This window comes from Bos mutus, chromosome 9, assembly GCF_027580195.1.
Source record: "Bos mutus isolate GX-2022 chromosome 9, NWIPB_WYAK_1.1, whole genome shotgun sequence".
Classification (NCBI taxonomy): domain Eukaryota; kingdom Metazoa; phylum Chordata; class Mammalia; order Artiodactyla; family Bovidae; genus Bos; species Bos mutus.
The window spans coordinates 41,827,710-41,844,324 of NC_091625.1; the positions used below are offsets into that span (position 1 = coordinate 41,827,710).

Here is a 16,615-nt window from a genome sequence, read left to right on the forward strand (position 1 = left end):
AAGTCATGAAACGTACAGAAAATGAAAAGTAAAAGCTGACGTAAATCCAATTATATCAGTAATAACATAATGTGTGAATGAATTAAACAATTTAATCAAAAGGCAAAGATTGGTGGACTGGATAAAAAGGTGAGTTACAACTATATGCTGTCTATAGAAGATATGCTTTACATTTAAAGATACAAATAAGTTGAAAATAAAAGAATGAAAAAAAGATATATCATGAAAAAAGCAACCACTATTAATATCAGACAAAACAGACTTTAAAACAACAAAAATGTGATTAGAAACTAAAAGGAACATTTTATAATGATAAAACTATCAACCCATCAGGATGATATAACAATTATAAATATGTATGTGCCTAGAAACAAAGCCCTCAAAATTCATGAAGCAAAAACTGACATAACTGAAAGGAGAAATAGACAATGCAACAGTAATAGTTTGGAGACTTCAATATCCAACTTTCAATAGTTGATAGAACTAGAGGGAAGATCAACAAGAAATAATAAGACTTGAATACACTATACACAAATTAGACTAATATACAAACACTCCACTCAATAACCAAGAAATATACATTTTTCTCAAATGCACATGAAACATTCTCAAAGAAAGATCATATCCTATGCCATGAAACAATTTTTCAATTAAAGGGAATTGAAATTATGCAGAGTATTCTCTAGTCACAGTAGAGTGAAATTAGAAATTGGTAACAAAGACGTATTTGGAAAATTCACAAATGTGTGGAAATAAAACAGCACACTCCTAAGTAACCAATGGGTCAAAAAAAGAAATGAAAAAGAAAATTAGAAAATACTTTGAAAGAAAGCAAATGAAGACATAATATACCAAACTTATGAGATGCAGCAGAAGTAGTGCTTATGGGTAAATTTATAGCTATAAATGCCAACATAAAAAAGAAGAAAAATCTCAAACTAGTAATCTAACTTTGTACTATAAGACTCTTAGAAAATTAATCTAAAACAAGTAGAAATAATAAAGATTAGAGTGGAAATTAATGAAGTGAAGAATATAAAAATAATAGAGTAAATAATAAAACCATAAGTTAATTCTTTGCAAAGGTGAATAAAATGGACAAACTTCTAGCTAAGGAAAAGAGTGAAAACTAAAATTACTAACATCAGGGATGAAAGAGACAACATTACTACCAACCTTATAGAAATAAAAAAGAATTATAAGGGAATAATATTAACAACTGTACCAACGAAATAGGTAAATTCAATGGGAAAATTCCTAGAAAGACACATATCACTGAAGTTGACTCAAGAAAAAGACAAAATCTAAATAGAAAAGGAGGGAATTCTTCAAAACTCTTTCTATGAGGCCAGTATTACCTTGGCAGCAAAATCAGACAAAGACATCAGTTCAGTTCAGTTGCTCAGTCGTGTCTGACTCTTTGTGACCCCATGAACCGCAGCACGCCAGGCCTTCCTGTCTCCATCACCAACTACTGGAGTCCACCCAAACCCATGTCCATTGAGTCAGTGATGCCATCCAACCATCTCATCCTCTATCATCCCCTTCTCCTACTGCCTTCAATCTTTCCCAGCATCAGGGTCTTTTCCAATGAGTCAGCTCTTCACATCAGGTGACCGAAGTATTGGAGTTTCAGCTTCAACATCAGTCCTTGCAATGAACACTCAGGACTGGTCTCCTTTAGGATGGACTGGTTGGATCTCCCTGCAGCCCAGGGGACTCTCAAGAGTCTTATCCAACGCCACAGTTCAAAAGCATCAATTCTTCGGCACTCAGCTTTCTTTATAGTCCAACTCTCACATTCATACGTGACCACTGGAAAAACCATAGCCTTGACTAGACGAACCTTTGTTGACAAAGTAATGTCTCTGCTTTTTAATATGCTGTCTAGGTGGGTCATAACTTTCCTTCCAAGGAGTAAGCGTCTTTTAATTTCATGGCTGCAGTCACCATCTACAGTGATTTTGGAGTCCAGAAAAATAAAGTCAGTCACTGTTTCCACTGTTTCCCCATCTATTTGCCATGAAGTGATGGGACTGGATGCCATGATCTTAGCTTTCTGAATGTTGAGCTTTAAGCCAACTTTTTCACTCTCCTCTTTCACCTTCATCAAGAGGCTTTTTAGTTCCTCTTCACTTTCTGCCATAAGGGTGGTGTCATCTGCATATCTGAGGTTATTGATATTTCTCCTGGCAATCTTGATTCCAGCTTGTGCTTCTTCCAGCCCAGCGTTTCTCATGATGTACTCTGCATATAAGTTAAATAAGCAGGGTGACAATATACAGCCTTGACGTACTCCTTTTCCTATTTGGAACCAGTCTGTTGTTCCATGTCCAATTCTAACTGTTGCTTCCTGACCGCCATACAGGTTTCTCAAGAGGCAGGTCAGGTGGTCTGGTATTCCCATCTCTTGAAAAATTTTCCACAGTTTATTGTAATCCACATAGTCAAAGGCTTTGGCATAGTCAATAAAGCAGAAATAGATGTTTTTCTGGAACTCACTTGCTTTTTCCATGATCCAGCGGATGTTGGCAATTTGATCTCTCATTCCTCTGCTTTTTCTAAAACCAGCTTGAACATCTGGAAGTTCATAGTTCACGTATTGCTGAAGCCTGGCTTGGAGAATTTTGAGCATTTCTTTAGTAGCGTGTGAGATGAGTACAATTGTGTGGTAGTTTGAGCATTCTTTGGCATTGCCTTTCTTTGGGATTAGAATGAAAACTGACCTTTTCCAGTCCTGTGGCCACTGCTGAGTTTTTCAAATTTGCTGGCATATTGAGTGCAGCAGTTTCACAGCATCATCTTTCAGGATTTGAAAGAGCTCAACTGGAATTCCATCACCTCCACTAGCTTTGTTCGTAGTGATGCTTTCTAAGGCCCACTTGACTTCACATTCCAGGATGTCTGGATCTAGGTGAGTGACTACACCATTGTGATTATCTGGGTCATGAAGATCTTTTTTGTATAGATCTTCTGTGTGTTCTTGCTCCCTCTTCTTAATATCTTCTGCTTCTGTTAGGTCCCTACCGTTTCTGTCCTTTATTGTGCCCATTTTGCATGAAATGTTCCCTTGGTATCTCTAATTTTCTTGAAGAGATCTCTAGTCTTTCCCATTCTGTTGTTTTCCTCTATTTCTTTGCATTGATCGCTGAGGAAGGCTTTCTTATCTCTTCTTGCTATTCTTTGGAACTCTGCATTCAAATGGGTATATTTTTCTTTTTCTCCTTTGCTTTTCACTTCCCTTCTTTTCACAGCTATTTGCAAGGCCTCCTCAGACAGCCAATTTGCTTTTTTGCATTTCTTTTTCTTTGGGATGGTCTTGATTCCTGTCTCCTGTATAATGTCACGAATCTCCATCCATCATCAAAGATATCACCAAAACAGAAAACTACTGACCAATACATCTCATGAATATAAACACAAAAATTCTCAACAAAATACTAGCAAACTAAACCAGCAATATATATAAAGGATTATACACCATGACTGGGGCTTCACTGGTGGCTCAGATGGTAAAGAATCCACCTACAGTGTGGGAGACCTGGGTTCGATCCCTGGGTTGGGAAGATCCCCTGGAGAAGGGCATGGCAACCCACTCCAGTATTCTTGCCTGGAGAACCTCCATGGACAGAGGAGCCTAGTGGGCTACAGTCCATGAGGTTGCAAAGAGTCAGACATGACTAAGCACAGAACATACAACATAACCAAGTGAGATTTATCCCAGAAATGCAAGGTTGATTTAAAATCCAAACATAAATTAATAAAATATATCACATCAATGGTATAATGGACAAAAACCACATGATCATATCAATAGAAACAGAAAATGTATTTGACAAAATCCAACTCCCCTTAATGTCAAAACACTCAAAAACTAGGAACAGAAGAGAATGTCCTTAATCTAATACAGGACATCTGTGAAAAACCCAGAGCTAACAGCGTAATTAATGGTGAAATACTGAAGTCTTTCCCTCAAGCTCAGGAATAAGACAAGGGTGTCCATTCTTTATGATAGAATATACCACTTCTATTCAACATTTCACTGAAGGTTCTAGACAGGACATTTAGTCAAGAAAAATAAATAAAAAGGCATTCAGATTGGAAAGGGAAAAGTAAACTGTCTCTATTTCCAGGTGACATGATCTTGTATTTAGAAAATTCTAAGGAAGCTACTGGAAAATATTAGAACAAATAAATGAGTTTAGCAAGGCTTCAGGCTATAAGAGCAATATGCAAAAATCAATTACATTCTTAAACCATACCAATGAAGAAACCAAAAATGAAATTAGGAAAACAATTCCATTTATGCCAGTTTCAAAAAGAATAAAATGTTTTTGAATAAATTTAATAGAAGTATTTGCAAATTTTATTCACTGAAAACTTAAAACATTATTGAAAGGAATTAAAGAAGGGGCTTTGCTGGTAGCTCAGATGGTAAAGAATATGCCTGTAGTACACGGAGACCTGGGTTCAGTCCCTAGGTTGGGAAGATCCTCTGGAGAAGGGAATGGCCACCCACTCTAGTACTCTTTCAGTACTGGAAAATTCCACGGACAAGAGGAGCCTGGTGGGCCCCAGTCCATGGGATCACAAAGAGTTAGAGACAACTGAGCAACTAACACTTCCACTTCCAAAGAAGACCAAAATTAATGGAAAGATAGCTGTTATGAGCTGAACTGTGTCCTTCAAAAAGATGTTAAAGCACTAGCCCCCAATATCTGTGAATGTGATCTTACTTAGGCTCTTTGCAAATGTAATTAAGTTTAGATGCAGTCATAGTGGATTAGGGTGGTCTCTAATGTGGTAACTGGTGTCCTTACATAAAGAGGAAATTTGGAAACACACATAGGGAAAATATCATATGAAGCTAGAGGCAGAGACTAGAGCAATGCACCTACAAATCAAGAACTTCACCAGAAGCATGGAATAGGTTCTCCTTCACACTGCCCAGAAAGAACCAAGCTGCCAACACTTTGATTTCAGACTTCTAATCTCCAGAACGAGAGGATAAATTCCTACTTTCTAAGATATTCAGTTAGGGGTACTTTGTATGGCAGCCCTAGGAAACGAATAAAACATTGCATGTTCATGGATCAGAAGACTTAATGTTATATCCCCAATGTGATTTACAAATTTAACACAATTCCTATCAAAGTTACAGATGGCTTCTTCGCAGAATTTGACAAGCTGATCCTCAAATTCATATGGAAATCCAAAGGCCTCAGAATAGCCGAAACAATCTCTAAAATACAACAAAACAAAGTTGGAGGACTCACATCTCCCAATTTCAAAACTTAGAACAAAGTTATGGCAATCAAGACAGTGTGGTATCGACATAAAGTTAGACAAATAGATCATGGAATATAAATGAGGGACCAGAAATAACCCTTTATGTTTACAGTCAGTCGATTTTCAAAAAGGAGGTCAACACAATTCACTAGGACAAGAATACTCTTTTCAACAAACAGTACTAGGGCAACTGAGTATCTCCATGCAACAGAGAGAAGATAGACCACATATAAAAATATATAAAAAATATAAAAATAATTTGTTCACACCACATATAAAAATAACTTGAAATTAACCAAACACACAAATACAAGAGCTAAAAGTGTAAAACTCTTAGAAGAAAATATAGGTAACAATTATTGTGACCCTGGATTAGACAACAGTTTCTCAAATGTGACACACCAAAAGCATAAGCAACAAAAGAAAAAATACATTGATCTTAAATTAAAATTTTAAAATTTTGTGCTTCAAAGACACTGTCAAGAAAATTTTAAAAAAACAGAATGTGAGAATATTTGCAAATCATATATCTGACAAGTGACTTGTATCTAGAATAAAGACACTTAAAATTAAATAATAAAAAGACAAATGATCCAATTTAAAAATAGGCAAAGTATGTATAAGAATAAAATTAGAGCAGTTTCTCACATCAAATATAAAATTAAACTCAAAATGGATTAAATACCTAAATGTAAGACCAGAAACCATAAAACTCCTATAAGAAAACAAGCCAAACACGCTGACATAAATCATGGCAATATTTTTTTGGATCAAGCTCCTAGAGCAAAGGAAATGGAAGTAAAAACAAACAAATGGGACCTAATTAGACTTAAAAACTTTTGCACAGCAAAGGAAATTATTGACAAAATGAAAAGAAATCAATAGAACATTAAGCAATAGAGACAATAAAACAAAAGCTATTTCTCTGAGAAGATGAATGGATTAATAAGACCCTCACTAGCATAATCAGAAAAAATAGAGAAAACTTGAACCTTTTTCAAAAAAACACTTTTTATTGTAGAAAATTTCACACATACATACACGTAAAGACAACAACAGTATAATAAACCTGATGTGACAATCATGATGTAACACTCAGTACGTGGCCACTCTGGTTTCATCTATACCTCCTCTCAATTCTTCCACCCTGGACTATTTTAAAGCATGTCCCATACACCGTATTGTTTTATTTGTTAATACTTTAGTTTATTGGAGAAGGAAATGGCAACCCACTCCAGTATCCTTGCCTGGAAAATCCCATGGACAGAAGAGCCTGGCAGGCTGTACAGTCCATGGGGTCAAAATAAGTGACTAACACACACTTTAGTTTATAACTATGTTGATGACTTAAGTAGATAAACCTATATGTTCTGTGTCATAAAGCTAACAATAAAATTTAATCTGTAAACATCCCTTCCCCAGACTTAAGAAATGCCCAGATCAACAGCCTGAACCTCATTAAACTAGACAGTTTCTCTAACTGCCAGAGGCAGAAATTCTGCCCTCTGCCCTGTGAGGAACAGACTTCAGGAAGGCCGAGTCTAATCTTAACTAAGGACGAGAAACTTTGATTCACACAGACTGACAGTGAACATTCAGGCATGTCCTAGGATTTACATCCAGTCATTGTACCTGGTGAATGGGCTTCCCTGGTGGCTCAGATGGTAAAGAATCCACCTGCAATGCAGGAGACCTGGGTTCGATCCCTGAGTTGGGAAGATCCCCTGGAGGAGGGCATGGCAATCCACTCCAGTATTCTTGCCTGGAGAATCCCATGGAGAGGAGCCTGGCAGGCTAAAGTTCATGGTGTCACAAAGAGTCGGACATGACTGAGTGAGTAAACAAAACACAACAATACCTGGTGAACAGGCAGGCACTTAGCCAGAGTCTCTCTAAACCACTCAATCAAGAATGATAAACATAACCTGCTGGGGTCCTCATCCTGATCAGGGGGGCTATACTGTCAGCTTAATGGGCCAGAAAACAAACTTTCAATGAGAATATGCTATGTTGTCTTCTGTTTTGCCTAACTGTCTCCATATGGATATGTTTCTATACTTTTGGTGCTAAACAAATTTCATATTCTTTAAATGTGTGGCATCTTCTCTTCAATACCAATACAGCTCCACTGTGACACCATGCACTAGCATCAAAAGTAAGACTAACTTGAATGTTAAAGACTCTAAAAGATACATGAGAGATTTTAGAGAAAGTACAGCAGGCCCGTGGTTTAGCATCAAACTATAAAAACTTTGTTGTAGGTGACCAGAGGTCAAGTGTTTCAGTGAAGTTACACACAGAGCCCGCTGCGGGGACATTGGGCAGTCTAGTTCACAGAAATGAAACAAATCGCAGTCTAAACAGGAGGGGGCTAACTTAGCAATTTTCAAGTTGCTACTGTTTGCAGATATTTCAGAGGTTCTTCAGTGGGAAGTGAAACAGGAAATGACTGGGTTGATATCTGGTGAGAAAAACTAAGACTGAAACTGCAGATTTCAATGTCTGTGACAGAAACACCTATAATGGTAATGATGGGGGATGGGGAGAAGGCCCCAAGATGCCCTAGAGATTCTGCTGATTCAGACGGTGGTAACCTTTCAGGCAGAGGACAGATCTCTGTCGAAGTTTTAGGGATGAGAAGATGTGACAATCAAGCTAAGAAAATGCTTTAAATTTTTATCGATGGTTGTCCCGGGTGGGGGCAGGGGAACATGTGCAGGGAATATCAGAGGCAAACAAGTTTTTAATTGCAAGGGAGTAAGTTTCAACATGGATGAGTTCCAGTCTTTGTTTTCACAGACCTTTCTTCTAAAACAGAGCTCTAACCTTGAAGCTGTGCATTTTTAGCAGCAATTTTTTTTTAAATGATGCTCGAAGATATATTCTTAGAAGTAATTTACTATTTGGAATAGATGTTTCCCAAGTGGAAAATTAAGAGCACTTGGGACATGAAGTTTCCATTGATAAAAGTATTTAAGAATAAACTCCTTAAAACTGTTCAAAAGATGGATGAATACATGTACTATATTAGTCAGGTAAAAATACGTGAGTATTTGGTCTGTGCCTGAAAAGTTGTAACACATGTGCTGTGCCGTGCTAAGTCGCTTCAGTCGTTTCTGACTCTTTGCAGCCCTGTGGACCATAGCCCACTAGGCGGCTCTGTCCATGCGATTCTCCAGGCAAGAATACTGGAGTGGGTTGCCATGTCCTCCTCCAGGGGATCTTCCCAACCCAGGGATCAAACTCACATCTCTTATGTCTTCTGCATTGGTACGTGAGTTGTAACATAAAATGTTCATCATTTCAGTATGATCATAGTTTCCATATATATGGAGCTGAAATGGTCTTGAAACAATTCAGGGGTTAAATAATTGAATAGTAGTCAGAAGTAATTTTGTTGAAGTGGTAGATGACTTTGGCAGATAGGAATCAAAGGAAATAAAGGGAAATTTTATTTCTTTAATAAATAAAGGTTAAAAGTCTGGTAAACATCCCCTGTGAGGACAGACAGTCCTCTCTGAGTCTCCCACTCACCCACACAGCTTGCTCAGAAGGACAAGAATGCAAGGCCTTAATCATCTCTTAAGGTGTGTTTGTAGCAAGAAGCTTCGAGGGATGAGGCAATATCTCCCTTGAGACAAAAAGCAGTCTTGCTTGCTTCTGGCTATAAAGTGGTCCATTCCCCATACTCAGAGTCCCTCTCCTGTAACACAATGCATTGCAAGTGCAGGCACCCATCTGGGCCCTCAGCAAAACTCCTCTTCTCCTCCCTAATGGGACTAGGAAGCGAGAAGGGAACTGACTCAACATGCTATCTGTGCCTAGAGTAATAAAATCCTTTGTCTCTGACACAGGTTTCTTGTGTCTTCTGCCAGCATCCATGAAACAATACAGGCAAAGCTATTACTTCGTAAGTAGGGCGAAATCAAATCCAAAATCAAATCCCAACACCTGCCTCTACCCTTTTTAGTTCAGTTTAAAATATTCCACTGAGGCCATGGCTTCCATGCTGGGGGCAGGGTGTTTGCATGTGAGCATGGTAGAGATACAGTGTTTGAACAGGAACTTTCTTCAACAGATTTAGTCAGAAAAAAAGGACCTGTGCTACTCAGATCCTGAGGAAAAGAGACAGAGAAGGAGGGTGAGTCTAAGGTGATCTGATCCCCTCTCTTTAGGAAAACAAAACCCTTCACAGAACTGACAGCAAAATGGTCAGGGGCAGCATCCTATGGACCCCTCAGCAGTGATGTTTCCTGTCGTAAAAGGGCAATAAATAACATGGCATATTAAAATCTGTCATAGAGGGGAAATTAATAAATTTTCCTGCAGGAACAAGATAAAATGAAACCTAATTAAATCAGAAATGTTAACATGACCCCAGGAACTTTTCTTTTACTCTCTCATGAAAGAAGTTCTACCCAAAGGCTCCTGTGCAACAATATAAATGAAACCCCTATCATCCCATCTGGGTATCTTTATTCTCCCACTTCTGAGATGACTTAATTCCTAATTCTTCTCTGGTGCACATATCTGCCTTCCCTCTGAGGTGTGCCCCCAGGCTCTCTATTCTTGATTATCAGACTGTGGTAAAGCTCTTTTGATGTTAAAAATTCATAAATAAATCTACTTTCTTTGAGGATTAAAGAATTTATATATTTTTAAGAAAGCTATTCCAGAGTTTCATGGTAGCCTTTGTACATTCTCGTTTTCTGGACTCTGGGATGTTGTTAGATTCTGACTTCTTCCAGTACATGTTTAAAGCACAAACCTGAATTTTCATGTGTTAGAATTATATTACTTTCATCAGGAAGAGGAAGAGGCAATACAGGGTAGCTCAGAGAAAAAGAGGCTCTGCTGAAGCAAAAGCAGACTTTCCACTTCCTGTAAATTCCACTGAGACCTCTCAAGGACCAAGAAACAAATTTCATGACTTAGACAACCATCTTTAGTGAAGGGATTTCCTTTTAGGAAAATGTTTTAATTCTTCAACATAAGAATATATTTTGTGGGAAAACAGGGAGCAAGGATTTGTTGAAAAAATAAAAGGAATAGTAATAAATTAATTTCTAAGTACCATACATCTGGCATATCGAGAAATAGGTAGCAAAGCTTCAGGGAAATCTTGTGAAGGTCAGAAAAATAAAAGACAGGAAAGCCCAAAGATAAAAGAAATGGAGAGGATAAAGTCCTAGTTAAAGCAGAAAAAAAGTGCTCTAAGAATTTTTCAAAATTATAAAGTACTTTAAAGACAAAGTACTTAAGGGCAGATGAAGAACCTCCTATAATAATCATCAGAATCTGAATAATAAACTGAAATAGTCCCCTTGGTACACTGTAAAGTATGCAATTTTAATTATGTGATTTTTCTAGCTAATTTCTGCTTCAAAAACAGTAAAGTACTTCTGCTTACAAGGTGGCAGAGACGAGAACTTTTCTGAACCTCTCATATGCACATAGTCATCAAAATTTAAATTAGCAGAAACATGCCTTTGAGTTAAATCACAATTAGCCCTTAAGACAGATCTATTTACTGAGAACCCACTATGTGTCCAACATTACCAGCATATGCTAAACACTCTGCATTGGTAAAGCAACTTTTTCCTTTTCAGGTTCTCACAAGTGACATTTTAAAACAAACTATATTTGTTTTCAGCATTAACTACCCAAGCTGACTACATCTATTATTATAAATTGCTCCTACTTGGGAGAATGAGCTTCTAGAAGACAAAATATATCCAGTTGTACTTGTGTATATATATTTTACATAGTTATGTATGGAAGTCAATCAACAGAGATAAATACAAACAGATTGTCTGACAAAATAAAACACAATTTTCAGGGAACAGAAATGACACATTTGTCAGAAGATGTCCACAAATAATTAATTACTTTAGCACAATAAAGATATTCTCTTAATACTAGAGTTTCTTATAAGAGGATACTCATTACTTTCTAACCATCTGTCATCACTCCTCCCTAAAAAACTAATTAGGGTTTCCTCCAATCACACATTATAAATCATGCAAATGAGGATGGCAAAAAACACAGTTTAAAGAAGTTAACATTACAACATTTTGTATTTGAAAAATCACAGGCTTCAGAATTAGCCTTTCACCTTCTAATAATTACCCTGCTTATTTTTCTCATCTTTTCCTGATAAATTATTAGATATTAAACTTAAGAACATTAAAATTAAAAAAAAAAAAACTTACAGGTAGTAGAGTTTTCCTGCAGCAGGAAGTTCCCTTTTCCGATAATCTATCCCAGAATCTAGCTGGACTGTATTACAGTATTCCTACAATTCAAACAGATAAAATATTTTTTTAAACAAATGGTTGCTTAGAATTACAATCTTTCTGCTATCCCATTTTTTTTTAATTTTTGAAATTTTCCTCAATAAAATAATGTTTAGAATAAAACAATAGAACTCATGTAAGAATCATAAATGTTGCAACATAAAACACATATCAAACCAAAAAATATCAGTTTAATAAAATTCAGATTTGTAGCATGCTTTCCTGAAACTTTGCTAAAACTGCACTGTCAGAAAATTCCCCAAATAACTGCATTGGATTTTTTAAAATTCCAATTTCCATTACTCTGAAGTGAGAAGCTGGAGGCTATCAGAAAGAATGACTCACAGATCTTAAGCATCACAATGGGAGTCAGTCTAAGAAAGCTGCATCACAACATTAGAAGCCACATTTCAAACTGAATGATGATACCAAGGGATGTTACACGCATACCTGCCCTTCACTTCTAAATGACAGTCACTGCCCTTGTCCCTAAGCTCCCTCTCCAGCCACCCATGTCTTCGGAGTTCTAGCCTGCTGTGGACCCCTTCTTCAACCTGAAGTGATCCTAAGCCCCTACTGTCGTTGTCTCCTCACAATCACTCTTTCCTTTCTAGCCTCTGGGGTGCATGCGTGTATGGAAACTGCCATACATCACATACACACCCTAAAATTCTTACTATGGAAGCAAATGAACTTTTGCTACACTTATACAGGTCAGTTGACTTTTCTGGAAATATATATATATATATATATATGTATATATAAAGAGTGAGAGAGTCACACATACATACATGTAATACACACACACACACATATATATATTTAATCATTCTAGTAGAACATGGTAAAGGGTTTTCAGAATAATTCAAGAAACATTTACTGTCTGACCTTTTTGTTTTCATTCAAAATAAAAACTGCATTACAAAACTTGAGGAGGAAAAATAATATTTTGACAACTTCACTACTTTTACTAATGAAAAACTGCATTTGGAAGCTAAGGTAACTGTGGCACATTATATTTTCCAAAGATAGGTGCAATAATGTTTCCATCCCAACAGATCTTCTAACCACTAAGGTAATTTTGCCAGATTATATTTTATGAAGATGGCTGCAGTAACATCTCCAGCCCAACAGACCTTCTAATCATCAAGAAGTCTGTGCACCTCACCTGAATCCTGTGGCTATGGTGAAAATGATGCTGTGCAATAATACCTGATGTGACATCTGAGGCAGCTTCCTACTTGTTGGCCGCAACACCTGCTCTGGCATCCTAAACTGTCAGGTAAGCGCCACCTGCCTGGAGGCAACTAGGAGAGCCTGAAGTTTAGCCTGTACAGAGAGGCCTTAAGATGACATGAAGACAAGAGGTGTCTGACCAATCCCCAGCTGTTCCAGTTGTAGCTGCTAACGCAGTGAGGGAGCCAGAACTGTCAGCTGAGCTTTTCTCAAATCCAAGAAACACAGAAATCAGGAGGAGAATAAAATATTATTTTAAGCCTCTAAATTTTGCAGTCATTTGTTATGCAGCAATAGGTAAGTCAGAAGAGCACCATCTGGGCACACTTGGGAGGTAGCAACATTCCTGCTCCCTGAAATTACATCCTAGAATGTACTGCTCTGCAAGCACTGCTCATCGTCTGCACTACAGGGAGTAGACTGTACACGGTGGCAGTAAGAATGCAGTTCCCCTCCTCCCATGGGACAGCAGCTAAGGGGCTCAGGGAAGTAAGTTAGGCTGATCAACCATCCATCTGAGACTGAGACTGAGTTCCCCAAGATTGAGGTTTTTTTTTCTTGAAGCAACATTTTCAGTGCTAACACCACAAAAGTCATGGGCACACTGGGATAGTTGGTCACCCTCGGAGAGAAGGCCCTGAAATCTGGCCTGAATGGGTCAAAAAGCTATGGCATTTTGGTTTTTATATATAGCAATTGTGAATCAAGTTTACCTTAATTCAAGGTAAATTGAATCAAGGTAAACTGGAAATGGTCAAACAGGAGATGGCAAGAGTGAACATCAACATTTTAACAATCAGTGAACTAAAATGGACTGGAATGGGCAGATTTAATTCAGATGACCATTATACCTACTTTTGTGGGCAAGAATCCCTTAGAAGAAATGGAGTAGCCCTCATAGTCAATGAAAAAGTCCGAAATGCAGTACTTGTGTGCAATCTCAAAAATGACAGAATGATCTTATCTCTGTTCATTTCCAGGGTAAACCATTCAATATCACAGTAATCCAAGTCTATGCCCCAACAACTAATGCTGAAGAAGCTGAAGCTGAATGGTTCCATGCAAGACCTTCTACAACTAACACCAAAAAAAGATGTCCTTTTCATTATAGGGGACTGGAATGCAAAAGTAGGGAGTCAAGGAGTAACAGGCAAGTTTGGCCTTAGAGTACAAAATGAAGCAGGGCCAAGGCTAACAGAGTTTTGCCAAGAGAACACATTGGTCATAAACACTCTCTTCCAACAACACAAGAGACAACTCTACACATGGACATCACCAGATGGTCAATTCTGAAATCAGATAGATGATATTCTTTGCAGTGGAAGATGGAGAAGCTCTATACAGTCAGCAAAAACAAGACCTGAAGCTGACCGTGGCTCAAATCATGAACTCCTTATTGCAAAATTCATACTTCAAATGAAGAAACCATTCAGGTATGACCTAAATCAAATGGCTAACTATTATACAGTGGAAGTGACAAACAGATTCAAGGGATTAGATCTGATAGACAGAGTGCCTGAAGAATATGGTTAGAGGTGCATGACATTGTATAGGAGGCAGTGATTAAGACCATCCCCAACAAAAAGAAATGCAAAAAAGTAAAATGGTTGTCTGAGGAGGCCTTACAAATAGCTGAGAAAAGAAGAGAAGCAAAACGAAAAGGAGAAAAGGAAAGATACACCCATCTGAATGCAGAGTTCCTTTGAAAAGCAAGGAGAGAAAAGAAAGCTTTCCTAAGTGATCAATGCAAAGAAATAGAGGAAAACAATAGAATGGGGAAGACTAGAGATCATTTCAAGAAAATTAGATGCCAAGGGAACATTTCATGCAAAGATGGATACAATAAAGGACAGAAACGGTATAGACCTAACAGAAGCAGAAGATATTAAGAAGAGGTGGCAAGAATACACAGAAGAACTATACAAAAAAGAACTTAATGACCCAGATAACCACGATAGTGTGATCACTCACCTAGAGCCAGACATCCTGGAATGCGAAGTCAAAGGGGGCCTTATGAAGCATCACTATGAACAAAGCTAGTGGAGGTGATAGAATTCCACTTGAGCTATTTCAAATCCTAAAAGAAGATGCTGTGAAAGTGCTGCACCCAACATGCCAGCAAATTTGGAAAACTCAGCAGTGGCCACAGGACTGGAAAAGGTCAGTTTTCATTCCAATCCCAAAGAAACGCAATGCCAAAGACTGTTCAAACTACCACACAATTGCACTCATCTCACACACTAGCAAAGTAATGCTCAAAATTATCCAAGCCAGGCTGCAATAGTATGTGAACCAAGAACTTCCAGATGTTCAAGCTGGATTTAGAAAAGGCAGAGGAACCAGAGATCAAATTGCCAACATCTGCTGACTCACAGAAAAAGCAAGAGAGTTCCAGAAAAACATCTACTTCTGCTTTTTTCACTACACCAAAGCCTTTGACTGTGTGGATCACAACAAACTGTGAAAAATTCTTCAAGAGATGGGAATACCAGATCACCTGACCTGCCTCCTGAGAAATCTGTATGCAGGACAAGAAGCAACAGTTAGAACCAGACATGGAACAACTGACTGTTCCAAATAGGAAAAGGAGTACGTCAAGGCTGTACATTGTCACCCTGCTTATTTAACTTATATGCAGAGTACATCATGTGAAATGCCAGGTTGGATAAAGCACAAGCTATAATCAAGATTGCCAGGAGAAATATCAATAACCTCAGATATGCAAATGATACCACCCTTATGGCAGAAAGCGAAGAGGAACTGAAGAGCCTCTTGATGAAAATGAAAGAGGAGAGAGAAAAAGTTGGCTTAAAATTCAACATTCAAAAAACTAAAATCATGGCATCTGGTCCTATCAGTTCATGGCAAATAGATGAGGAAACAATGGAAACAATGACAGACTTTATTTTCTTAGGTTCCAAAGTAACTGCAGATGGTGACTGCAGCCATGAAATTAAAAGATGCTTGCTCCTTGGAAGAAAAGCTATGACCAACCTAGACAGCATATTAAAAAGCAAAGATATTACTTTGCCAACAAAGGTCTGTCTAGTCAAAGCTATGGTTTTTCCAGGAGTCACATATGGATGTGAGAGCTGGACCATAAAGAAAGATGAGTACCGAAGAATTGATGCTTTTGAACTGTGGTGTTGGAGAAGACTCTTGAGAGTCCCTTGGACTGCAAAATCAAACCAGTCAATCCTAAAGGAAATCAACCCTGAATATTCATTGGAAGAACAGATGCTGAAGCTGAAGCTCCAACACTCTGGCCACCTGATTCGAAGAAATGACTCATTGGAAATGATGCTGGGAAAAGATTGAAGGCAACAGGAGCAGGGGACGACAGAGGATGAGATGGTTGGATGGCATCACCAACTCGAGGGACATGAGTTTGAGCAAGCTCCAGGAGTTGGTGATGGACAGGGAAGCCTGGCATGCTGCAGTCCATGGGGTCACAAAGAGTCAGACACAACTGAGCAACTGAACTGAACTGAATCAGGTTAGAATAATCCCCAATAAAAGACCAGGCCTTTAGAGACTACAAAGCTAAGCTTTTGAACTACACGTTTGAAGAATTACCTCTGAACCTAACAGTCACAGCACCATGCAATGCTTGGTGTAAGCAGCCACCCACACATCCCTAGCTCGTCATTCCAAGTGGTTCTAAACCACCCTCAGGACTCATGCCCTTAACCCATCTCACCAGAAAGAAATACAGCATTGCCTAAATACATGCATTTCACTCTCCCCTTGCCTCAGAGGACCTGTAAAAAAAAAAAACAAGGTATAGCCATACA

At 38.1% G+C, this 16,615-nt stretch overlaps 1 protein-coding gene across 2 annotated transcripts in view; it reads right to left on the minus strand.

Moving 5' to 3' along the window:
* AFG1L (AFG1 like ATPase) overlaps window positions 1–16,615 on the minus strand; it is a 203,917-nt gene that overhangs the window by 68,321 nt on the left and 118,981 nt on the right. For both annotated transcript variants that reach the window (XR_011465371.1, XM_070376507.1), the window contains exon 8: window positions 11,502–11,584. Coding sequence is in view for 1 of the 2 variants with exons in the window: in XM_070376507.1 (XP_070232608.1) it covers window positions 11,502–11,584 (83 nt within the window). In the remaining variant the exon portion in view is untranslated. The remainder of the gene's footprint in view (window positions 1–11,501; window positions 11,585–16,615) is intronic.